This window comes from Crocodylus siamensis, chromosome 4, assembly GCF_052110815.1.
Source record: "Crocodylus siamensis isolate JL-2025a chromosome 4, ASM5211081v1, whole genome shotgun sequence".
Taxonomy (NCBI): Eukaryota; Metazoa; Chordata; order Crocodylia; family Crocodylidae; genus Crocodylus; species Crocodylus siamensis.
The window spans coordinates 43167226-43194401 of record NC_143398.1 but is presented as its reverse complement, the minus strand read 5'-3'; the positions used below and the strand labels follow the sequence as shown (position 1 = coordinate 43194401).

The 27176-nt window shown below is 40.7% G+C and overlaps 1 protein-coding gene across 9 annotated transcripts in view; it reads right to left on the bottom strand.

The window, feature by feature from the left end:
* CADPS2 (calcium dependent secretion activator 2) overlaps positions 1–27176 on the bottom strand; it is a 619537-nt gene that overhangs the window by 225738 nt on the left and 366623 nt on the right. For all 9 annotated transcript variants that reach the window (XM_090042182.1, XM_090042184.1, XM_090042183.1 and 6 more), the window contains exon 8: positions 11824–11963. In XM_090042182.1, the coding sequence (XP_089898308.1) occupies positions 11824–11963 (140 nt within the window). The remainder of the gene's footprint in view (positions 1–11823; positions 11964–27176) is intronic.

The window sequence follows — 27176 nt, the reverse complement described above, 5'->3', positions numbered from 1 at the left end:
CACACTGACAACTCATGTTCATCCACTATGATTCTGAGATCCCTTTCTGCTTCTGTGCTGCTAAGAGGGCCGCTTCCCAGCCAGTAGTTGTTCTGGATATTTTTGCACCCTAGGTGCAGCACTCTGTGCTTGTCCTTGTTGTACTGCATCCAACTGTGTATTGCCCACTTTTCCATCCTGTCCAGGTCTGCTTGCAATTGTTCCTTACACTCTGGAGTGTGCACTTCACCCTACAATTTAATATCCTTTGCAAACTTTGACAGAGTATACTTCACACCCACGTCCAAGTCACTGATGAAGATATTGAAGAGTACAGGTCCAAGGACCGAACCCTGAAGGACCTCGTTACACACATCCTTCTAGGTCGATACCAACCTATCTAGTACCACTCTCTGGGTGTGACAGCTAAGCCAATTTGCCACCCACCAGACCATGTAAACATCCATGTCATAGCGTCTTAATTTATTTATGAGAATGGGATAAGATACCATACTGAAGGCCTTGCTAAAATCCAAGAAAACGACATTTACCTCTACTCCTGCATCTAAGCATTTTGTGACCCTGTCATAAAATGAAACCGGATTTGTCAGGCATGATCTACCTGCTACGAATCCATGCTAGTTTTCCTCCTGCATTATTTTTCCTGCTGGATTCCCACAAATATGATCCTTCATCTTTTCAAAGACCTTTCCAGGGATGGAGGTTAGACTGACTGGCCTATAATTACTCAGATCCTCCTTCCTCCCCTTCTTGAAAATAGGGACTACACTAGCCCTTTTCCAGTCCTCTGGGACCTGACACAAGCACCACAAGCGCTCAAACAGCCGTGCCAGTGGTTCTGCTATGACACTGGCCAATTCATTCAGTTCTCTCAGATGCAGCTCATTTGGGCCCGCTGACTTGAACACATCTACTTCATCCAAGTGACTCTGCACCAAGTCAGTGTCAACAGTGGTGGGCTGGTGTCCCTCTGATGCCCATCTAAGAACCCATTAGGAGACTTATCTTGAGACCTGTTCAGGAACACTGGGGCAAAAACCTCACTGAATAGCTCAGTCCTGTCCCCCCTGTCTGTCACTAATTGCTCCTTCTTGTTCAGTAGGGATCCTATGCTGCCCTGCACATTCTTTTTACTCCCTACATACCTAAAAAAAAAGACTTTTTGTTGTCTTTAAATTGTGTTGCCTCAGCTCTGTAGTTGTTCTGGTTTTTCTAACTGCCTCCCTGCAAGTACAGGCCAAGTATGGATATTCCTCCTTGGTAGCTTCCCTCTGCTTCCACTACCTATATGCCTTATTTGACCTTAGGATCCCCTGGATTTCCCTGTTTAGCCAAGGTAGTTTTTTGGCTCCTTTTCCCCCTTTTCCCTTGTACTGGGATAGTCTCCCTCTGTGCCTGAATGATCACTTCCCTTAGAAACGACCACCCTTCCTGGACTCCTCTCTCACCAGTACTCTTATCCTGTAGTGTGTCATTGATTAGACTCCTAAGCACACTGAAGTTAGCCTTCCTAAAGTCAAGCACTTCCACCCTACTACTCATCTTACCCACCCTCACTGTCCTCATTATTTTATAGAAATTATGCATAAATAGCCAAATGCTATTTTACCAACACAGGTTCATTATTGCTAGCAAAATGAATATGAGATATGAGGAAGAAAGCAAGGGAAATATGAAATCTCTATAAACTTCAAAATGGTGTGGGGTGAAATAAATATGAGACACTGGAAGCCAGGTAAATTTTCACAAGCAATTAAGAATTAGAAGCCCACAATTCACTAAAAGTCAAATGGATATTACCTTCTAAGTCACTTGGTATTTATGGATGTTTTACCACTGGCTTGTAATGTTCTGTCAAAAATTGTGATTTGGGCAGGACAATAACTGATGTTGATAGTCTGATCCTTGTAGGCTTGGTTAAATACTGCATATGTTTGCTTGAAGATTTTCTAAGTCTCTCTCTAAACCTGAAAAATCCAATCCTTATATTTTTATATCCCAAAAAACTGGAAACTTGGTTCTCTCAAGTGCCTGACAATGTTGCTCCTGAACTACCACCTGAAGAATCACTTCATAGTGATAAGTAGCATCCCTCTTGCTCAGTGTCAGCTTTTTGTTAATCTACCATGTATTGCAATAGCAACAAAAAAGAAGCTAGATGGTGCTAATGCACTGATTTTATGACTTCACCTTGGCTTGTACTGAGCACAAACATGTCAAGACAAATCACACATAGAACAGGAAGTTTTGTTGATCTTCTGTGCAGAACTGGAAACTAGATTCTATTTGTTTTCTTTTCCCAGTGGTAAACAACCTTGTTTTCATAACAGATTATTAAAAATGTAATTCTAACATACCCCCGATAAAGTCCTGAAACTGCTTCTACTTCATCATATCTTGTTATAATACAATTCAAGTCTAACAACACGATTCGTTACTGAATTTATGAATACAGATCAGGTAGTGCTGACGTAGGGTAGATGGAGGTATAGCTTTTATAGTTGTATCTGACTTTGGATATTAGAGTAGCTGAACCCTGCAATGGATATACATGAATGTGGTCAACTGAATACTTCTAGCCATCTTCCCAGTCTATGTGGCTCTTGTCGGTTGACTCACAAGCTCACTGGTAGCCACAAGAACTAGTGTCTCATGTACTGGTTCTACTCTACAATAGCATATCCAAAGAAATCTGGAGACCACAGTTCTATTCTCAGCTCTGTCACTGAATGTGACTTTGGGCAAGTCTCTTCAGCTCTTTGTATTTCAGTTCACTCATCTATAGAACAAAGATAATTATACTTGCCTTTCTTTGTTAAGTGCTTTTAAGTCTACAGATGAAAATGTGGCAATAAAAGCAATAATAATCATTTACCGTTTTCATTCCTCATCCGACACATTCCTCTAAAAGTTTTTTGATGCTTCATAGCCACAGAAGCAGAGAAGGAATATGAACCATGTTCTGTGCTAGAAGACAGATGCCACCCTTGCACTACAAATAATGCTGCCTTCAAAATGTCCCTGTCAGTCACCACTGAGTACAAGACAAAGCTCCCTAAATGACTAACAGATTCATTACAGTTATTATATATGTAAAATATACAGGTGAAAATAATGAAGGCAATTCAAAGGAAAATCTAACTCTGGAAGGATATTATCTGGGTAGGATTCTTACTTTGGGAGACTAAGCTGAAAAGATGTTCCAACAAAGAAATAACAAAAAAAAGATGCAACAAGCAGCAGTAATATAACCAATACTAACTACTAAGCAGTAATATGACCAATACTAATATGACCAATACAAACAGCAAAGAAGTTTAAATTGTGTTAACACATGCAGAATTAAGAAACCTTTTAAAAGAATCAGAATTGAGTATAGCACTCAATCCTGTAGACTGAGACAGTCTTCTAGGCAGCAGATCTTAGACGTGGGTAAAACGTTAAAATGAAACACTGCAAAATAAATCAAAATAAACATTTTTGCAGTAAGAAAAATATGAGCAGCGAAACTCGGAACAAGTTCTGAAGTACTGAAACAGTGGACTATAATATACTTTCCAGAGGTCAATCCAAGCAATAATGCTTTGACAAATAACATGTTTCATTTCTCCGATTTAAAAAAAAAAAAATTTCCTCTTTTAGATTCAACTATTATACTCTTATTACCTGAATTTTATTTATTTACTCTTTAAAAAATTATGGGAAAAAATAAACAACCTATTTTGTTCTAAACTGAAAGTGACAAGGCAATATACCCTTTGTTAGCCACTAAACTATACTAAAAGATTATTCAGCTGTTCCAAAATATTTCCCTAGCAAAAATTATCCAGTTTCAAAGCCATCCATTCAATTATGTAAAGAGGTAAATTAAAAGAAAACATATTAGAAGGGAGAATAGTATTTAAATTTAGTTAGGTAAGGTAAGTAGGACTAGCATGTCCCCCTTGGGTTCATAACTACACACAATCAAGTGATGATTTAGGATAGGGAAAACTAAATTAGTACATCCTACCTCTTTAACTTAATAATTTAAGCATATAATCCATTTTCTAATTCAGCTATCACATTTTCATGTGGTTAAACAGTTTTTATGATTGGCTTTTTAATATATAAAATGTTTGGTGTCAGAGGTTTGTCTGCCTTTGAGAAATAAATTATAGCAGAAAAAACTTACTAGAAATGTTAATGAAAATAAAATATTAGGGAAACTGAACTCACTACTTTATAACGTTGACACAACACCATGTAACAAGTTTTACAATCTTTAGCAAGTGGAAGGTCGCCACATGTTCTGAACCACAGAAAGAAGGAATTTAAAAATATCACAAGTTATTATTGTCATTATTTGCAGTTGTCCAGGAAGAGCCTCAAATAATCACACAATTGTACAGTGCCCATCCAAAAACAAAATAAAAATGAGACGTCTAAATGGCCTTCAGTTTCTTTTATACTCACAGTAGTCAAAAAAGAAAAGAAAACCCCCAGAAACAATATCAGAAACATCTTGAGGATAAAAAGGTTAATTCATAAGACTAGGTTTATAATGAAGTATATATAATTGTCATTTATTCAGTGAACATTCATGTATTCATTTTATTCAAGAAGCAACTGGATAGTCCTCTTAAGTTCTTCACGAACTATCTACTTGGAATAAAAATGTAACAAAGTCTTATGACAGTCTAACAAGTGTGTTATTATGAAGAAATACAGTTGACAACAATAACCTATTTCTCATAAATTAAAACCAGCAGTCATGGATAAACTGCGAACTGAAATTTACAATAATGCTGAATATTTATAAATTTTATTATACTTTATACAAAGAGATTTTTCAATACATATAAACAAAACTGTCTCAAGTTTGTAAAACCAGTAGTTAGTAGCATCTTTATTTGTTATTACAGAACAAGGTTTAAAGATGATGAAGTCCAGGATATAGATTAATTTAATTTTTAATATATTATGATACACAGTCTGGTTACTATTGTGGAATCAAACATTGAACTTAAATGCAAGATATGCACAGTGGACTGGAATAGACTTTGAATTATTTCAATACATCTCCTTTACTATTCCCAAGTCTCCACTGCTTGCCCAGAGAAGAAAGAATTTTAAATTGTAAGTACAGCAATGCTTTGATGCCTCTAATAGTCATGATGCACTTCTGCTAAACTCAAAGAATATTGTATTCTCAAATTTAACAGTGCTTCCATTACTATAATTGGCATCTGCTTATCCAATTGTATAATTAACCCACGTAAAATGTAGTGCATTCAAGCTGGTTGTGTGGCACATACTAAAAAAGTTGATTGAAAAATATTGAGATGATCAGATGAAATGCATAACATAAAATAATCCAATAGATCATATATAAATTTGACAGTTTTAGTTCCCAGAACAGTACCTAGGAGAATTTAAATGAATTAGCTCATTTACCATTCAAAAAGATAACAAAATGATGCATCTATGAGAATGAAGAGAACAACATTAAAATAATATTAAGGGTACTGTGTCAAGCAATAAAATATTATAATTAGGTATTCCTTTTTAACAGGATCCCTGCTTCATTCAGTGCCCAGGATGGTGAAACTTACCTAATAACAAGCCCTTCAGCACTTGGGTTTCTCTTTACTATTGAATTCAGGGCCTGAGGCTTTACTTTCTGCACTATGTAAACTATATTATAAAAACCGAATTTGATTACTGGCTTTTCTTTGGTACTCCATCCTTCTGAGTGCTTCACAAATATTAGTTTCTTTTTATACCATGCCTATGAAATCAGAAGGCATGATTATGGCCAACTCAGATGGTGGCATGGAAGAATTAAGGTTAAAAGTTTTGGGTGCCCCATTTTAGGCATTTAGGACCTATTTAGCATTAGGTACCCATTATGTGTTTGAAGTGCAGTTCCCAATGACTTCAGTCACAGCTGTGAATGCTCAGCACTTCTCATCAGAGTCCAGATTATCATGCTGAGCACAGACAGTCCGGGACACCCAATTAGTGACCAATGTGAAAAATTTAGTTTAAGTGATGACTTCAAAGGAGCACAGAAATTGAATACGTTTCTCTGTGGCAGAGGTTGGGATAACATCCATTTCTTCAGGGCAGCATTTAACTGCCTCAAATCATGAGGCTCTCCTTTTATCTCCTTATTTACTCTTGTACGTTTTCCAGGTTAATAAACAAGACAAGTCCTACAGCCTCCTTTAAAATAAAAACCCAATTCATCCCCAGAGCATGTGCATCCTATGCACTAAATCTGAAAGAGTTCCTAGTGAAGAGACAGTATATGGTAATTTAATAAGAGATTGTAATGTGTTCACACAGGGTTGCATGGGAAACCTTAATTCTGGCACTTCCCAATTTAAATTTTGCAACTGGAAAAGTTACAACAAATTGTTTGGTTATAAAGTTCTAGGTTAAAATCAAACAATCAAGCAAATAAACAAACCTTTCCCTAAATGTAACAACTATTTACAGTTATTAGTTAACAGAAGGGTCAGAAACCTTTAGTGGCACAGCACAAGCCTCTGTCAATTGAATTAATGGAGTAACTAGTAACAGTAATAGAGTGTTAATCCTCCACATGTATCAGCTCTGGAGGAGATGAAAAGAAACCCCTTTGCTAGCAGGTCTTTACAAGTATTTGCTGACTACAAAAGGGGGAGACAGAGGTAACAAAGGTGCCCTTTCAGGCACTCAAAGGGGGGGCACAAATTCTTCCACCCATTTTGTCCTAAAGTTGACGACCCTTCTCCATCCCCTTTAATCTGTCCCGGTCCATCTCTTCCCCATCCTAGGCACATTAAATCTGTCCCTTCTTGCTTATACAGTGCCAGGTACGTCCTCCTGGACACAAGTGTTCAGGGTGAGGTTAACAGGAACTTCCAGGTCAAAGAGCAGGAACAAGTAGCCATAAAGATCCTTGCAAGGGCACTACTAAAAACTGTTACCTCTTTACAGTAAATGGTTGTATATAATTTTTTTGTATGTAATACTAAAAACATAATTTCCACATTACAAGTCTCAAGCTACTATATGGCATCAGAAGTGAAAGACACAGTGTGCTGGAAAAGGTAACACAGAAATGACTGCTATAGAATTTGTGAGTCTGCAAGTAACACTCCCCCAGCACTTGAGAATCTAGGGAATGCTTAAGTGGCTGGAAAAAGTTCAAATAGCAATTTAAGCACATATGAGAACCACAGGGGGAGATAAATTAGAGTAAAGCAAAAAATTGCTTGTAACAATTGCAAGCAATGAAGCTATGGATATGTATAATGCCTACCCTACAGAGGGGAAACAGGAAAAGAAGAAAGCCTTGCAGAAATAATGTAAATGTTTGAATATCATTCTGTTCCTAGGAAAAAAGGCCCCCCAAATTAAGCTGGACAAGCACAGTTATGTGGCAAGTAATAAAGAATGTCAGCAGTGTGGAAACCAGCATGAACAGAGACAGTGCCTAGCATCTGGGCAAAAACATAGAAGTTGTAAAACTGAATCATTATGCCAAAATATGCAAAGAAAGAAGGAACATATATGCAGCAAGTACAGAAACAGACTCAAGTGAAGAGAAAGAGGTATTCCTTAAATATCATTCGAAACGTACCCCAAAAGTTCAAGGGCTGACTAATTAAAATGCAGACAAACAGCACTTACCTTATTTACAAGATAAACATTGGGACAAAAGTAAATGCAATCACAGAAACTGAAATACTGGATGCGTCTACATGAGACGCTACATTGCCGTTCCATAATTATGATGCCACCACTATTGTAGTAGTAGTGCGACCCATGCAGTGCCAGGACTGCACAGCAAATACTAAATGACTGTGTAGGACCAACTGCGCAGTCAGGGGCACATGTAGATGCGCTGGCAGAGATATAAGGTGTAAAGTCTCTGTGGAAGGTTAAAGGAGGGACCATTCCAGTTCTGGAGAGTGTGCCCTCACACAGATGCAAAAGTAAAATGAGAGAACAAGAGTTTGTTATGGTATGTGGAGAAAAACAACCAGTTTTGAGTTTGTACACATGTGAGATATTTAGTCTTATTAAGAGAATTGGTAACATAGGCTAAAACCATATGGCACAAAACCAAATCTGAAGGCATTAATAGCATTATATGAAGAGCTATTCACAGGGAAGAGGTGTATCCCAATGACATATAAAATACAAGTAAGAGAAGATACATAACCAGTGATACATGCTACATGAAAAGTCCCATATGACCTATGAAAATGACTAAAAACAGAACAACAAAACATGGCAGTAAATGGTACCATTAGGAGAACAGAAGAATCAACTGGCAGGTCCATTCCCTAGTAGTTGTAAAGAAGGGTGAAGTTCTACAGCTGTTTATAGACCCAAAGCAGTTGAACAAAAACATAAAAAGAGAATGCTTTCTCTTACCCACATGAAGCAAGATCAGAGATCACAAGAGCCAAATTCTTCAGGCAATCAGATATGTCAGCATGATTTTGGCAGATTCCCTTGGATGCTGACAGCTTCAAGTCCTGCACTTTGGAAACTTTGGAAGATACTACTTCTTAAAGCTACCTTTTGGAATATGCTTGGTTCTAGAGGTATTTCATGGCATTGTGAGCCAGATGCTAAAGGGTCTAGTGAGCATGAAGGTCTATGTTGATGATATAATATATGGCAATAGAGTCATTGAATATCAACAATGACTGAGAAAAGTACTAGCTATTACAAGAGCTAGCAACCTCTAACAATGATCAGAAACTGGTTTAAACCTGGGACAGGCAGACAGAACAGTGTTTGCTTAGGGATTTTTGGAGCTAATCAACAGGTCAGCTGGTAATGTCCCTCCATTCCTTCCTTCGAAAAGGCTGTTTAAGAAGAACTTGAACTAATGAGAGAGGCTATTGTCTTGCTGATGGGCTGATAAACACTGCCCTGCCGGTTTCATCAGCTCCCTGCTGGTTTGCAGTCCAGTCAGACAGTATGAAGACGCAGGGAGAGGGAGATTGAAAAGCTCAGTATTATCAACAGATGCATACACTGCACACCACCCCCCCACTTTGCCTCAGAGTGCTAGTTGGGCTAAGGCTTGGCAACACTCCTCCCCTTTGACTAGTGAGCGAGGAAAAGTTTGGGAGGGTGCAGGCAGACCTCCCTAATCAGAGCATCCTGCCAGGGTCAAGCCATGCTCCCCCTCAGCTCAGCACTGTAGAAGGGCAGGGTGGGCTGTGCAAAGGCAATGTCTGTGTGGTTGTAAACTGGTTCAACCTAGACAGGTTAGACTAACCTGCAAAGATTGAATTAATTCAGCCTCAGGCTTTTTGAATGTCTGTCCTTAGCTTTAGGAATGGCAGATGTTTTTAAGAGCATACCCTCCATCAAACAGTCCACAACTTTATGATCTGGAGAATGCTGTAATCATATACGGCAAGGGTTGTCAACTGGGGGTATGCATATCTCTGGGGTTCTTGGACCAGTCCTAGGGGGTACGTGTGGGCAGACAGGGACAGAGTGCCGCCACCTCCCAGGAGCAAGGCCAGGGTGAGGCAAGGGCAGAGGCAGCCCTCTGCAGGGTGGGAAACTTGCATGTGGTGGCAGCTGCCACCACCCTACAGCCCAATGAGCTTCCCCACCGCTCTCATACCAGTCTGGTGAGCTGCCCCACCCCACCCTGGCCCTGCTCCTGGGAGGTGGCAGCATTCCATCCCCACCTCCCTGCTCCATGTCTGGCTGCACACTACCTCTACCCCCACCCCCCTCCCGACTCGGTGTCTAACCATGCATTACCCTCCTGCCCTGCTCGACGTCTGGCCGCTGGGGGTACTTAGGTTAAAAAAGGTTGAATACCCCTGATATATAGTAATATGATTAAAGCATCATGCAATAAAACTCAAGGCATTTGAGATGAACTGGTGGTAGAAAAAAACTAAGGATGAAACACTGCAAGCAATGATACAAGCAACAAGTAAGGGTGGGAAAAAGAATCACCTTTTCCTACCTGCGTATTCTCAATATAAAAATGAACTCTCAGTGACCTCAGGTATACTCATAAAGGGTACACAGGTTGTGAATCCTGATGTGATGAGAAAGAAAATTTTGAAACAAATACATGTAAGACTTCTTGGAATGACCAAATCAAAAAACAGAGCCAGAGATGTTATCTTTTGGCCACAGATGAATAGTGATACGAATAATCATGGTGAGGAGGTAATGATTCATATCAGAATTACAGAGATGCCCAGCAAAAAGAGAACCAGTGATAATCTATGAGCAATATTCCCTGGGATGAAGTAGAAATTGACCTGTTCAGTTTGGAAGATATAACCACCTGATTATAATGGCCAACACAGTCATTTCCCAGAAGTAGTGATGACTGAAAATACCACAGCAACAACAGCTATCAGACACATTCAATCTATATTTGCATGGCATGGTATTCCAAGAAACTGTAACTACTAACAACGGACCCACAGTTCATGACAGGGAATTTTGAGACTCTGTTCGAATTAATGATTTTGTCATGAGATTTCCAGTCCCAAATACCTTCAAGGAACTGGGCTGGCAGAAAGTGGAGTATGCATTGTGAAGAACCTGCTAAAAACGTAAAGAAGGAGAAGATCCTCACCTGGCACTACTCAACCACAGAACTACACCACTACAATGTGGAAAGTCACCTGTGGATCTTCTCTATAACAGGTATACAAATACTTGATTACCTGAAATGGGCTAGAAATGAAGAGTGACAAAGGAGTCTGAAAAGTACTGAGAAGACTGGGAAAGTACAGATGCATCATTTCAACAAAAGAGCAAGGTCACTCCCACAGTTAAAAAAACAAACATTTTGTGTGAATTTGGCAAGATGGACACTGGCCAGTTAAAGCTACTGCAATCAAAAAGGAATCAACTTGCCATACTTGGTGATCAAAGACAGAGGTCCAAATCTTAAGAAGGAATCAAACACTCTCTCAAAATAGCTGAGAACGAGGTTGCTCTGAGTGAAACAGGAACAGAGACACCAGTTGAAAATAATTTACAAGTTGAGCCAGAATGTGACCCAGGACACTGAATGTTCAAATGCAGACAAGAATTTGGGCAAAAAGGGAATGCAACAAGGTACAGCTGGAAGATTGCTGAAACAGCTCAAGAAATCAATCAAGACATGTTTGTTTGAGTTTGTAATAGTTATCTTAATGTTATGGATCTAGTTTTAATTTTATAAAAAGGGGAAGATGTGACACATAGTAAGAGTGGTAGATAAAACCTTTACTTCCTGTAGGAGCCATGATGTGCTTTTGCAATTAGGATGAGAACTTAATGTACAGCTCCAATACTAAATGCTGAAAGAGCAAAGCATTGCTAAATTGTTTCCATAAAACAAACACCTTTGAACAGAAATACCAGACCTGAGAAGAGGAAATTTTGTATTATAAATCACACCATTCACTTATAAAATGTATCTTTTAGTGGAATTATTATTTTAGTGGAAATTTTGTGCCTCCAATAGATCAAGATTTTCTTTTTAATTATGAAGTCTGAAAGCCTAACATTCGAGAACAGTTACTGTAAATGAAACTACACATTTTACTTTAGCATTGTATAATTAGTGGGTGTAAATTGCCTTTACATCTTGCAAATTGTTTGAATGATCTGTTATTCCAGATGATTCTAGACTATTTAAAAGCCAGCACATAGCACATTACATTAGTATAGAAACTGTTGTACAATTTATACTGTTTCTAAACCTCCACATCTTTGCAATACTATCATACATGGAAAATAATGCGGGAACAGTTTTGAAACTAAATAAAATAGAAAGGAGTTCACAAAGTGGCTACTCACCCACAGTGCTTCATATGTGGTGGCTTATCCATTCTCACTGCTAGTTTAATCTTCAAGTCAGTGTCCTGACTGTTTTTGGGGACTATCATTTTATGCAACTCCGGTGACTTTGAGCTATTGGATGTTGGATACAATATCACCTGTAAATCATAAAATAAACGCATGTTATTGCATTGGTACTCAAATCCTCCTAGAGTCTACTAACCAACTGAGAGTTTCATTGCACCTTTTCCAATTTGTAAAGAGATTAGAAAATCCAAGACACAGCTAATAAACCATTGACTCCATCTCATAACAGCAGATGGGCTTTCAAAGTGGACTAATTTATTTCCTGACAAATGAGTGTTTTCATATCATCAGATAACAAGTTTTTCTCCTTTGCTACTTCATTCTGAATTAACAGCTCAACAGGCTCCAGCAGAACTGACAGTTGAGAAATGCTCATGTAAAATTAAGCAAGCATCTAGACTCTTAACTTCACTCAGTACCCCACAGGGAATGTGCCTAGTGAAACAATGTGCAGTGGTACTGTACAATAGATAACCCTCTTCAGTAGTGAAATTAATTAGTTGAATGAGCACAACAGAGCACAGCAGATATATGGTCTCTATTGCCATATTGTATGAAATATGGCATCTATTGTAATGAAATATGGTCTCTTCATTACTCATTCAAAAACAATAATGAAAACCCATGATAGCAATATCATCAAACTTGGAGACTGTGTCTAGTCCATCTTGTTGCAAGTGCAATAGTATGTTAAGTACTCTCCTGTCTGTATACTTTATGTAAAATACCACATTAATGGATCTATAGTAATGACATACAATTAGCAAAAATATTGAATTTATCTCAAATCAGTGAAAGAAGTTTTGCTGCAAACTGTCCAAAACAAAAAGAAAATATTTTTAATCACGTACAATTTTCTAATATATTTTTACATAGAAATAAGCAGTTTTGACTATAACACAACCATGTAGTGGCTAAATAAGATCAGAAACCTAGAGATGCTATATGAGTGTTACTAATCACATTTTGCTTCAGTTCTTCAATCCCATTAATGCTAGAGCCCTTGAACGGAGTATTTTCTAGCATTAATATCTCATTAATGTTAGAGCCCTTATGCTGAATATTGTGGCCTCATGCAGTCAGTTTGTTCAGGCCTATCACCACCAAGGAACACAATTCCAAAATAGGAGCAGGACCCTGTAAAAACCATGTACTCTACCTCTTTGGTACCACTGCTACATAAAAATCTACCATAACATAAACTGGTTTCATTATTTTATAAAAGAGTATATATAAATATGATACAATGCATAACATACTATAAAAACTTTTCTGTGTAATTTTGAAAAGTTCAAATGAGGATTTAAGAATTCTCTAGGAAAGAGCAAGTGTAAAGGATGCTCTCCAAGACAAGAAAATTATAATAGTACTGTAATTATATCCTAACTCTCTGCAATACTAAGGGCTCTCAGCTGACAGTATCTTTCACCATAGCACTATGCTATGGTACATATCACTGGTAACATCAATTGCTTCAATGAAAAAGAAAAACAACCATGATAAATCATCACATGAATGTGTTTTAAGTGTGAGAATTTCTTAACACTAGTGGTAAAAGTAACTTGCTTAGTTCTGTTAGGTAGGTGTAATTCTTTTTCAAGAACTAGTAAACTAATTGTATATCTCAGTGTTAGGTACTTAGGAGAACTGCTTCAACTGTTCAAAACCAAATGTTATTTTCAGAGCAAGGGTCCCTAAGGAAGAAAACAGATTTTCATTTAATGTAAAATTCATCCCTTAAATAAATATTCTAAGCCACTATGAATAAGAATACAGTAGCATTTGGGTTCTGCTCACTGGGCATAAGAAATGATTTCTTGGTTTCTTTCCCTTTTAAGCAGAGACTACGTAAACAGTATTGTTATTCCTTCCTTGTATTTAATGATTTTTGCATTTAATGACTTCATATATATTGAGGCATTCATGCAGAACAGTAGGTAATAATATGTGTTCTTCCCACCCCTTCCATAGACTGTACTTACTGCTGTCCTGTAACAACTTAAGTCTGGCAAAATTTCTCTCACCTTGGTTTTTGTTGTTTGTTTTTTTTCTAAGTTTGATGTAAACTCAAACAGACATGCTTGTTGTTAATTCATATTTATTCTGGTAGTTCTTACTGTCTTTTAAGAAGTATTATCATAGAATCATAGACAATTAAGGTTGGAAGGGACCTCAGGAGGTCACCAATCCAGTAGTTCTCAACCTTTTTTGTACCAGGACCCATATGTAAACATCAATGGCCAGTCCTGAACCAGCACCCCTCATTTGTGACCACTGCTCTCTGCCCCAGGCTTCAGCTCCCCAGTGTGCGGAGCAGGAGGTGGCTGCAGAGCATGGGAATCCCCAGCCAGCCCCTTGCAAGCTGTAACTCTGCCAGCCTGCAAGGGACAGGTCATGGTTTTCCACATTTTTCTCCTTTAAAGGAGAATCCATTTTTACAGTTTAGTGATCCTTTATTTAAGTTTGTTGATGACCCTTTCATATATTCTTGTGACCCACTTTTGGGTTGTGACATGCTGATTTAGTCCAAACCCCTGCTGAAACCAGGACCATCCCCAAGTATATCTTCCCAGACAAAGCTTTGTCTAGCTGGGTTTTAAAAATCTCCAAGGATGGAGATTCCACCACCTCTCTGGCTTGCCTGCCCCAGTGCTTTACTACCCTCCTACAATTTTCCTCCCATTGCTGCAATGATAAATAAATCTCTGTCACAACTCTTTCTGTACTGAAAGAAGTGCAGACAAAAACCATTAATGTAACCAGCAGTGCATTTGTGCTGGGAGAAAAGCACTTGCTCTGACACAAAAAGAATACTGTATGGATGTTCAAGAGATTTCTTGTGGAAGAGAACTATCTCCCACAAGAAGCTGGACCAGATTCCCTCTTCCTTATGTAACTTGAATGGCCGTACACTTTTCTCAGGTGTGGAGGACATCTGATATCCCACAGTCCTCTGCTCTTTCCCCCCTCCAACAAAAAGGGAGGGTGGGGGAGAGCACTGGCTCCCTGATTGCCCACTCAGGGGTGAGCTATCAGGGGGTCTTGTGGAGACCCTTCTCTGAAAAATTACTCTTCCTCCTGCCCTCCTCAGCTGACTGGCAAGCAGGGGTGGGGGAGGCAGGGGTAAGAATATCCTGCAGGAGAAAACCAGCAGGTTCCTCAGGCAGGAAAATGGCCTGCTCTGCCGCCAGTTCGCTGACTGGTAGCAGGGGGACCTTCTCCTGCAGTGGGAATTCTCCTAGAAGTGGTTACTTGTGGCAGCTGAAGAGTATGTCTGTGTGATAAAGGTGCTTGCTGAAGGCTCTATGAAGATTAGATCAAGTGTTTTTCTGTATTTGTTTAGATATTAAGCTATATGTTGTTGCTAAAAGCCTAATTAAAGTTTAAGATGTTAGTGAGGCCTTGTACAAAGTAAAGCCTAGTAAATTTAGCAAAGCCTAGAAGTAGTAAGGCCTTGTGGTACAGTTAAAATTACCTTATCGAAGGAATGCAAGGCTTGTACTGCTATTGGTCAGTCTTAAGGACAGTTGAAGTAAAAGGAATCTGAGTGGTCGTACATTATCAGTGTCCTTCAAAAACTATAAATTAGCTGGAATATCTGGAAACCGTTCAGAAGGAAGATGCAACTCTATAAAAAGGATTAGTTAGCTGTTGCCTGGATCATTGGGCTCGTGGACCTCGAGGAGCCCAAGAACTGCATTCCAGGGTCCTTCCTGGTACCCCTCGGACAGTGCTGATCGGGGATGCCTGACTTCGCTGAACTTTGTGGAAGGAGGAACTTGCTGCGCATCAGGCATCAGAGGGGACTGCCGATAAGTTGCCAATGCGAATTGCTTTTGTCTGTCATCGTTTGTCTTGTTACTACGCGTAGCTGTGTTTTTGTTACGTCAATAAATCTTTCTTACCTTTCTACCCCCGACCACACTCTCAATCCTAAACCTAAATCCAGGCGGCTGGGACAGTTCCTATGGTGGCAGAATGCCCCTGCCTTTCCCCTGTTACTTTGCGTCAGCCAGAGCATTGCTAGGAGAGAGAAGCTGCAATGCTGGGCAGGGCATCAAGGGTCATGGGGCCTGACTGCAGCAGCTGAATGCTTCCCATTGTCCCCTACCCCCACACAGTCTGGTTAGCTGGGAGGAGTCCAAGGAGTAGGCACTATGCTTCCTGTGGCAGGAAGTGGGAGGTTCTCACCACGGGCCCCCTCCTGCCAGTCAACTGATTATCAGGATGGGGGAGGAGGAGCATTTTCTCAGGACCAGAAAACCCTAGCTCTCTGTGGCAGCCACTATTTTATCAACATCTCCCAACTAGCAATTGACAGCTTGCTTCCTTCCCAGGCAGGCTGTCAATGAATAGGCTCCCCTAAGGCCAGAGGCAGCTTAAGGATCAGCCCTCTAGTGTCCTATGGCTGGATGGATCACTTGTGAAATTCTCCAATCAGGTGACTGGAACAGATGTATGATCCAGCTCCTGGGCTATTTTCTACTAGTATGAATTGTGGAGGTCACATGACATTTCTTCATCATGCAGCATACACAGGACAGCAGAAGTGGATGTGGCACCTTTTCATAACTCTAAGCACAGTCTGATGTGATAGAGACCTGATCTCTATTTCAGGGATAGTTGATTTGCACAAGGCCACCCAATTAGTCAGTGGCAGAACTAGGTTAGCACTCAGGACCTTTTAAATTTGTGCTCATTGTCAACTGACACAGTCAACCTTAATTCTGATATTAACTTCTCAGTCCTTGATTTAGCAATTCTAAAACTCCCAAAATTAAGCATTTTCTCTTCAGTTAAAAAATATCCTAGGAAATTTCAACTCCAAGCATCTTCTTGGCAGACATGTAGCTCACTGCCACATTTCAAATCTTTAGATTTACTACACAGAACTCTACAGGTTGTGCCACCTTCTATGTAATCCAGCACCTCAGGCAGATGACATCTACATATTGTTCGTGGGTGCCAGAAAAGGGTTCATTAAAGGCACAGGACAAGCTCTGTGCTGTCTCTTTTTGTGTCTGAATGTGCTAGTCTGTCCTGGAACAGTTGGGAAAGTCTGGCCTCTCTGTTGGAGCATGTTCAGTCTTTGAGGATGGCAGATGTACAGTCTCCTAGGAGATGAGAAAGCAATTCTGGATGTTCTTTGCATGCTTTAGTGCTAAACAGAAATATCTGTTGAGTCTGTGTGAGCTACGATTTTTAAGAGTTAATGGCTTGGCCAGAATGGGGCAGCTTTTCCACAGGAAAAGCAAATGCTTGTTTTAAAGGCTGCGCTTGCCACAGTTAAAGTTTTGGTCCAAAGGTCTGGAGATCTATAACCTTTCATAGAAAAAGTCACCTATTAAAAATAGGGACTTATAATGTCAGGCAATGCTAGTAATATCTGCTGCTACCAGATTCATCCATACTACAACACTATAATCACACATCATCATTTAAAAAAAAATTGAAATATTGCACCACAAGCTACCCAAATATATCTATAATACATATTATATGCAATCATAGAATCTGCTCTGAAAATATGCAAATATAATACGTAAAAATATTTAAATATTATTGAAAGATAATAGGAATAGTTGAAGTACCTTATATAAGAACATTGAAGGAATTTAACATTTTAGAATTTAGAATGCATTTTTATGGGTCTTATGCAGCATAGCAGTTAACTAACTTTTTAAAAGTATATTTTAATTAATGTATATCTGTGGTTTTTTAAAGTTTCAATACTTTACTATGATGTAAACATATATATATGCATCTGGAACACGAAGAGTACGGATTGTTCGAGTAAAACCTTTTCACCATTTAAAACTGAATATCAGAAAATAAAATCTAAAGATAACTGAAGCATGAGATGTGTGATAAAATGTACATGTGATTACACCCTATAGATATAACTAGCACTTTGAGTAACTGAGGAAGGCAGGAAAGAGAAAAATAGTTGAATGGTTTATTAAAAGCAATACTTTTTCAGTGTTTGTGAACAATTTTTTTAAAATTGTTTTGTTACAGGCTTACTTTCAATGTTTAATTCCATAATGTGGATTAAGTTACCTAGTTATAGCCTCCATGACCTGTTTTATAACTGCCAATGCATTCTCTGCATCTTCCCTCTTCAATAATGGGGGCAGAAACCACCTGTAAAGGTTTTTTGTCATAAGACGTATGTCTATGAGGCCCTCTCTACACATTACAATTACGATGCGATTAACCAGTTAATCACCCCTTAAATTGTGACCCAGCTACACGTTCAACCAATTAATAACATGATAAAACAAGGAATAATCTACAAGGTTATTCCACAAAAAATGTGCAATAACCTTGTAGCTTGCTCTAATCATGCCATTAATTGAACAGGTGGCTAGGTGCTCCCCTGTGGCTGGAAGCCCCATTAACTGAGGGGTTCCTACTCACCGCCAGCCTTGCATCTCACAAGGCTCACATCAGTGGCAGCGTACTCCCTGCAGCCACCACTGCAAGTCCTGCAGCCCATACTGGGTACGTGGCTTGGCAGCAGGGGCAGCATAGTGAACACTGCCTCTGCTGAACGCCCTTTCAGCTGCAGGACTCGAAGCAGTGGGAGTTGGTGCTGACAGGATGATCCTGGGCTCTCCCTGCACTGGTGATAAGGCATGATGGGATCTAATGTATAATCCCATAATCACATCTCCTGCCATGCATGTGTTGCTTGGCAGGAGGTGCAATTGTGTTGACTATGTATTAGATCCCATTGTGCCTTCACCTATATGGGTAGAGGGGCCCTAAGTTTTCCTAAAAATTTCCTTCTTTGTTACAGTTATGCAGTTCATTTTATTCTTACTTTATTATTGTAATAGCTGCAGCAGTAAAGACAAACTATAAGCCATCATTCTAGTTTAATGTACAAGGAAATATACTCAGATATGTAATCTTCATTCAGAAAGTCACCTGAATCATTTACATCTAGATCATTATATGCCAGCCATGGGCACTGTGTGTAGCATGGGGCTAAATTATTCTAAGGACAATTTCAAACAACAGAAGAGGATACTTATTATAAATCCAGACAATTTATCAATCTAGAAAATATGTCAGATTTAGTTCATCTTAATGATAAAGGGTTAATTACCATTTGTCTTCCAAATTTTTAACAAATATAACACCCAGGTCTAGAGAAGGTCCAAAATGTTATAGTGGATTACAAGTTGAATATGCACCAACAGTATTATACTGTTGCAAAAAGCTAAGGATAAACTGTGATGCAGTAACAGGAGCGTCATATGGAAGTCACAGGAAATAATTCTTTCACCCCACTCAGTTTTGGCAAGACCTAAACTCAAGCGTTACACATCTAGGTTGGGGTACCACATTTCAAGAAAAACAGAAAGGTCAGGAAGAGCCAGAGGAGAACAAAATAAATAGTTCATAGGATTATAGCAGCGTTTCCCAACCGGTGTGCTGCAGCACACTGATGTGCTATCAGGCATGAACAGGTGCGCCACAGAATGTTGGAAAATATATAAATAAATGAATAAATGAATGCTCTGCCCATAACACTCTTGGGGGACGTGGTCCCCAGTGGGGTGCAGCTTCAGCCAGTGCTGTGAGCCACCCCTCCCCACCCTGCTCTGGGGAGTGGCAGCAGTGCAGGGTGGTGGTGGTAGCCATATTATCTCTTGGGGCCTGGGGGGGCTTGCTGCAATTTTTTTTTATTTATGTCAGTGTGCTGTGGGATGGGACAGGCTGGGAAACGCTGGACTATAGGGAAGCAGGGCTGGAAGGAAGATCATCTAATGCAGCCCCCTGCTCAAGGCAGGAACATTCCTCATTAAACTATTTCAATCAAGCGTCTGTCTACACTGTTCTTGAAAATGTCCAAGGATGGAGATCCCATAGTTTCTCTGGTATCCTGCTCCAATAGTTGACCACCCTCAGAGTCAAAAAGTTCCTCCTAATCTCCAACCTAAAATTTCCTCTGCTGCAGTTTGATGCCATTGCTCCAAGCCTTGTTTCTTACAGCCACCAAGAAAAGCCCATCTCTATTCTTCTATAATTGCCCTTCAGGTATTTTAAACTGGATCAAATTCCTCGTTAATCTTCTCCGCTCAGAGGGCTAGAAAATATATGACATATACTGACGGGTTGGAAGAATCAGAATGAGGTAATTTAGATAAGAGAAGACACAGAAAAGATTTGACAAAGGTCTTCAAAACAAAATGTTTTGTTACAAGAAGGATGGTCATCAATTGTTCCTTGTGTCCACAGGGGAAAGGAGAAGAAATGGGCTGAAACGGCAATAAGGGAGAGTTAGGTTGAGTATTAGAAGACTGATTAAGCACTAAGGCAGATTATTTATAGACAAAGCTGTCATTGGAACTTCTGAAGTGCTAGTGAGACACATATTTGTCTGGAATGACTAGACAGGGATGTTCCTGTCCGGAGTAGGCAGATGAACTAAACTTTTGGAGCTTCCTCCCAGATCCTATGATTCTATATCTGATGAATTATTAATATCCTTGTGTTTTTCTGTGGCGCTTATATATAGTGCAGTATTCTCCCAAACGTTACTCTACTTTCACAAGGCAACTATGTATAGGGGCAGCTGTATTGCTTTTTATTTATCATAAAACCTAAGGTACAAGCCCACTAAATTTAAAGGTGTTCATGTGTTTTGGGTGACCAATGTGAGATGCATATTTCCCCCCAGCTTTTTTTTTTAAAGAGTCCTTAGCATATTATAGTACAAAGGCAGTTCCCAAGAACTTAAGTTTCAGCTCAGCCCTAGGGGGCTTACAGATGTGAAAGAAAAAAACACAAAAAAGCAGTGCTTTACTTTCAGCTTGGCATGCCCCAATGTCAATTGCAGTGCATACCTAGAAGAGGCATTGAGTCAATTTGACCAGGCTCATCCAATGTCTGTATAGATCGCACACTTCTGTGATTCAACTCTTTGATAAAATTGCCAAAAAGCCTCGCTGAAGCATGCGATATATATGGATGTTGGGCAAGACTCATGTCAAACTGACATGCTTCCTCTTCTGGTAAAGCACTGCTTTTGTGGGGGTTTTCCCACCACGTTTGTCAGTGGCCAAAATGGTTACCCATTAGATGCAAAGCATATAGTTGATGGCCATCTTTAAAGAGTGTGGTTTAAGTGATTTCCCAAGCATCAGGGAGAAAGTCTGTGGCAGAAGGAGGGAAAGAATCCATTTGCTGCGGAGTTGCATCCAACTACCTTAACATTAAGATCATTCATGCACTCCCTGTACCATTCACTAAAGTGAATTTTTAAATTATTGAAGTTAAAGTGAAACCAAACTAACTCTATCATGGAGAATCACACTGACTTCTGATTCTAGTCTCTCGGCTCAGCCTGTCACAGGGCTCTACTTAAATCCCTACTGAGCCCCAGTTCCAGTCTCTCTCAAAGTTCCAGTCCCAGTCTATATACGATTTCTTATCCGAGTCTATGCCTTTCACTTTATTCTTGTCCCCTGCACAACATCTTCTCCCCTGCATATTGGAGAGCCTGCAGGTGACACCAGCCTGCACATGTCACCAGCTCAGCCCATAATTAAATAATCTGGGTCAAGGTTTCACAGGCAGTCTGTAACAGACCTAGAAAAAGAAAAGTCATTTTCCTTGACTAATTCATGTGCTCCAAGAACAGGACACTTTTCATTTCTTTTTTGTAAACTAAAACATGTGTGTGCTCATACACACAAATAATGGGGCCCTGATACAAGGCCATATATTCCTTTATTTTTATTATTTTGGGAGTTAATCTTGCAACAAAATTATTATTTTATATTTTTCCACTACAATGTTTGAAAAATGAATACATTCCAACCAAAGTAGGAAGCATGGGTAAGTTCAATGGTATAAAACTGTCACCCAGTGTTATTCTGCACTTGTGACTGTAACATCGAGTGAATCATTCCTATGTAGGCCTAACCTTTGCCTGGGCAAACGTCACAAGGACATTCCACTCCAAGTATAGTTTCCAGTTAATTAACTTATAAAAATAAGCATAACAGTTCAGAATCACTGAGGCTGGTTCAGGATCATATGTCATTATGGGACTGTACCAGCTTGCCACAAAACCTCTAGGAGTGATAGCTTAGCAGAGTAGTAAACTTTAGCTCCTGCAAAGAGCTACATAATATTTTTTGACAAAACTTTGGTGATATTCTGGCTGGCTCCTTACCAGAGGTATTTTCCTACTTTTGGGAGTACACTAATCCTTTCAAGTCTTTTAGTCTCCCACATAAAGGCACACAGGAGTCTGAGGCTGCTTTGAGTCTATACATACATTCAAAACTGAAATTCAGAATCATGGAACTTGTAGTCAGTATGAAAAGAAATGAAGTTCCCTTAAATAGTTCAGTGTCAGACTGTTGGCCATACTCAAGTGAAGAGTCCTTTGATGGACTTCAAATGCTTCTGAAGCCATGCAGCACCTTAAGTTTGAATGCTAAAGGGAGGTAGCATAGAAATTTTAAGGGATGTTCTGAGATAAAGCAAAGAGTGAATGCTAGCAACTGAGGGAGAGAGAGGAAAGGGCACTACCAAGAGTGACTGTTGTGTAACATGAAGGGCAACAGGAGGCTGGTTACCATGGTAACTAGTGGGCAATGCCACACAGGCTTCATTATCTACCCTGTTGAATGATCTCTTCCTAAAAAGTTAAGATGGTATAAAGACCAGGATAAGCAGAAAATAAGCAGGTTCTAGCACAGGGAAAATGGTAAACAGCAAAAGTACCTTCTGAAAAGCAGCCTCTAAATGAGTATAGGAGGGTAATGGAGGGGGTTGGCAGCATGTGAAACCATGCTCTAACAGCACTTGGAGTCATGATGAATTTACCTACCTACCTACCACTAAGCTAAGAGTGTGTGGCCTTCCTCCAAATGCTTCCTGAAGGTCACTTTTGTCCTGCCACAGACCACACACTGAAACTAAAGGTAGATACTAATGTCTGAAGAAAGGAACCTTTAGGGCAGGGAGGACCAACCTAGGCCAATTCTGCCACAAGTGGCACAGACAAACGTGCAGCTCCCAGGTCTAACTTATGGGGCAGACCAGGGGGAAGGCCTTGTTGGATTTGGTTCTAGCCAGAGGGGTTGACCTGGGGGGAGATCTGAGAATTGAGGGTAATCTGGGAGACAGTGCTCATGCAATCATAGAATTCACTATCCGTCGTACAGCAGACAGGTCAGCCAGTAGGGCAGAGGTGCCTGACATCAGGAAGGCTGACTTCAATGAGCTTAAGAAAATAATGGGAGAGACCCTATGGGAAGAGAGGCTGGGCGGGGGAAGGGAGTTCAGGAAGAGTGATCGTTCCTCAAAGGAACCATCCTCAGAGTACAGAAAAGGTCCACTCCTGTATGCAGGAAAGGTGGTAAAGGTGCCCTCTTAGCTTACCGGAGGATTCAAGGAGTGCTTAAAAAAGAAAGAAGGGCTTACAGACAGTGGAAACAAGGGATAGTCACCAAGGAACAATATACAAGTATTTCTATTGAACTGCATCCAGTTCTGATCCATCCACCTTTCCAGCTTGTCCAGGCCTGCTTAGATCTGCATTCCGTCCCCTAGCCTGACTGCTTTTCCCCGTAACTTAGTATTGTCCCGCAAACTTGGCTAGTGTGCTTTCCACATCCATATCTGTAGGGAGAGGATAAGGAAGGGATGGGAGGCGACTGAAACCAGGCTGGTGACTGAAGTCAAGGACAATAATAAGTTCTTCTTTAGGTGTATAGGGAGCAACAGGAAGACCAAGGGAAATGTGGGGTCCTTGCAGAATAGGACAGAACAGCTGCAAACAGATGGTCAGGGGAAAGCTGAACTCTTTAATGAATACTTTGCATCTGTGTTCCTGCACACAAATGGTGGTCACCTGCCTGGTGGGATACTGGACAGATGCAAGGGAGGAGTGATTGCCAAACAATGCTCAGTGTCAAACTGGTGAGGGAGCACTTAGAGCAGCTGAATGTCTTCAAGTTGGCAAGACTGGATGGACTACATCCGATAGTGATGAGGGAATTGGCTGGAGTCACTGTGGGACCATCGATAGAGATATTTGAAGACTCGTGCTCAGGAGAGGTCCCAGAAGATTGGAAAAGAGCCAGCGTAGTGCCAATCTTTAAGACGGGGAGGAGGGAGGATCCAGGAAACTATGGGCTGGTCAGTTTGATTTCAATACTGGGTAAAATTTTGGAAAAAATTATCAAGTCCATTTATAAGAGACTTCAAAAAAGATGTTGAGAATCTTGAAAAGGTCCAGAGAAGGGCCACAAGAATGAATAAGGGCCTGGAGCACTAACCTTATGAGGAAAGGCTAGGGGATCTGGGATTGTTTAGCTTGTGAAAGAGAAGAGTGAGCAGGGACTTGGTGGCCATTTATCAGTATGTAAGGGGTGAATATCAGAAGCTGGGAGAACAATTGTTCAGTAGGGCACCCCAGGGGAGGACAAGGAGCAATGGTCATAAGATGTCAGAGGATGGTTTCAGGTTGGATGTAGGGAAGAACTTATTTATAGTAAGGGTGACTCAAATCTGGAATAGACTTCCCAAGGAGGTGGTACAATCCCCAACCTTGGAAGTCTTCAAGAGGGGACTGGACAGACACCTTGCTGGGATCATTTGATCTCAGCAGTATTCCTGCCCATAGAAAGGAGGTTGGACTCAATCTTTCAAGGTCCCTTCCAGCCCTTAATTTCTATGATGTCTGTGATTTCATGGTGCTTCACAGGAAGTGCCATGAGTTTAACCAATCCTCCTGACTCAACAGACATTACTTGTTGGGTAAGGAGGGTGGGTGATTGAGCTCCAATTTGAAGTCCATCCAGGGAGTGAGGCTGCATCTCTGCTGCCTTTTCCCCCAGCTCCGTTCCCCACCACCCCCAGCTCCCATTCTGTCTGAGGATGGGAGGGGGAGAGGGCAAGGGAGGGAGACCTGTTCTGGGGTTTCCCCACCTTTGCTGGACTAGAGGGGTGGGTGCTCCAATTCACTTGCCCCACTACTATCCAGCACCCAGCTGGGCAACCCCCAAAATGAGCTCCCTCATTCCCATCCCTCCCCTGCCGTTCTGAAACCAGAGCTGGGAACAGTACTGGGCTACATCAGTCAAGCCCTGCTTCTGATGTGTGCAGACACAAGGTAATAAAGGCACTCTGCTTTGGAGCACCTTAATTTGAACCTTCATGTAATGAGAGTTCAGACTGGGGCAGGACTAGGCCCTTTTAAAACGCTCTGTAGCCACGCACTTGTGTTTGGTCACAGCCATAGAGAGCGTTCAGATCAGGTGAAAATTGTCACTTCTGTCTGTGCTTTGTGTGCAGCACATGGCAGACTGGGGAGAGCAGGGGACAGGCAGCCCAGGGCAGATAAAGCAGGAAGCAGAAAGCAGAGCAGTAGATGGGGCATGGAACAGAGTAGTGAATAGAAAGCAGAGAAGAGGAAGGTAACTGGAATAGTACTCAGGGAGGGCATATGGCTGGTTTTTGGCATGCCTGCCAAAGAAGTTGGCTCTCACTGCTTTACAGAATGCTGCTGCAAAACCTCTGCTTCTGAGCATGTAGACCTTTTCAAGATCAAGACACAAAGCTATCCATAGCTTTTCTGAATTTCATGGCACCTCAGTTAAGAACCACTGGACTAATACAGCAAACATTTGACCAGAATGGGATGCATTTAGGATTTTATCTTGCATCCATTTGTTGTCATGGATAATAAATACAATGTAATATAATGCATACAATAAAAGAAGGGAAAAACTAAAAACTATTGGCAAGGCTGATACCACCTGAAAGGAAGCATCCTCAATACCAAACCAAGGAGTAACCCAGCATCCCAGAGGGGTAGCCAGTTATTTCTGTGCCTTGGGCAGGGAAGGGGGAATGGGTGAGGGAGTATATAAAGGGGGGTTTTCTGAACGTAGGAGAACTTTCAGGAGAAGGGAGCTGGGCAGAGTTTTAACTACAGCTGCATAGGTCCAGGGCTGCAGGCCCTCACCCTTGCTTACCCTTTACTGCATTAAACCTCTCATGGCTGCCATCAATCTGTTCATAGATCAAGGGATATAAAATACAATTTGGCTGTGAAAGGGTTAACAAAGTTGCAGCTTCTGCATAGCAGGAGGGAGCTGTGAGGGGAACCTTGCCTCTGGTCTTTGCTCCCATGCAAGCACTACAAAGGACTGAGGTCAGAGCATGTGCTCTTGTGGGCTAAGATCGAGTGTAGGGAGTATCTGAAGTCCCAGACTAAAAAAGTTTGAGTTGGAGGATGCTTGCCTGTAGTATCTGGGGACATCCAAATGCCAAGACGTTCAGGCTTGGGCCTGCATGTAGGATGCCTGCCAATGGATTTAGGAGTATTTGAAGACTCAGGGTGAAATGTCTGGGATGGATGATGCTCACCAGACATGCATGGTGTTTAAAATGATTGAGCTCTGCCCACTCAATCAGTATGGTTTTTGGAATAATTGAGCTTTGCTCAATTGATATGATTTGGAATCGATTTGGCTAATTTGACTTGGAATACTAAATATATTTAGTATATAATTAAAAAATTGTGTTCTTGCCACAGTCCTTCCTAATCTGACCACACATGCTTCTCTTAGAAAGAGGGGCATGGGAGAGTCTCCCCCACCCTGCACACCTCTGTTTCTGGGAGGAACATGTGGAGTTGGGACAGCTGGGCAAGTGTGCACATTCTGGCTGCAGCTGCTTCCCGATATGCCTCCACAGGAAATGTATAGGGTATTTCAACTTGGCTGTGGCGGCACCCATATTGCAACACCTCTAGTATTGTGTGGTGGCACCCATATTGCAACACCACTCTGGTTGAGAACCACTGATGTAGACAAATGTGTGAAGTTACACCCTCCAATGGGTATCGAAGGGGAGATTACACTGGGCATAAAGGCAGAAGGCAGGGCTGAGAGACTATGATTAGAGAAGCATAAGCTTTCATAGGCAACAGCCTATTTCACCAGATGCTATGAGGATGAAGGTAAGAAAAGAACCTCATACCGGTCTTTAGGACTTAGAAAAGATTGAAAAACATTGGGAAAAATGATTGTAAGTTGTAGAAACCTCTACCATTTCAAAACAGAATGGAAAAAACACATTCCTCATGACAGAGGATGACAACTTAGCATATTCACAGCAGGAATCTGTTCTAAAATTTACTTCTCTCTGAGGCTGTTTGAACAAAGCACAGAATATTAATTATGTGCCTGGTGCAATTAGCATTCAAAAATTAAAACATTATGCAAGTGGGGCTACCTACCCTGTAA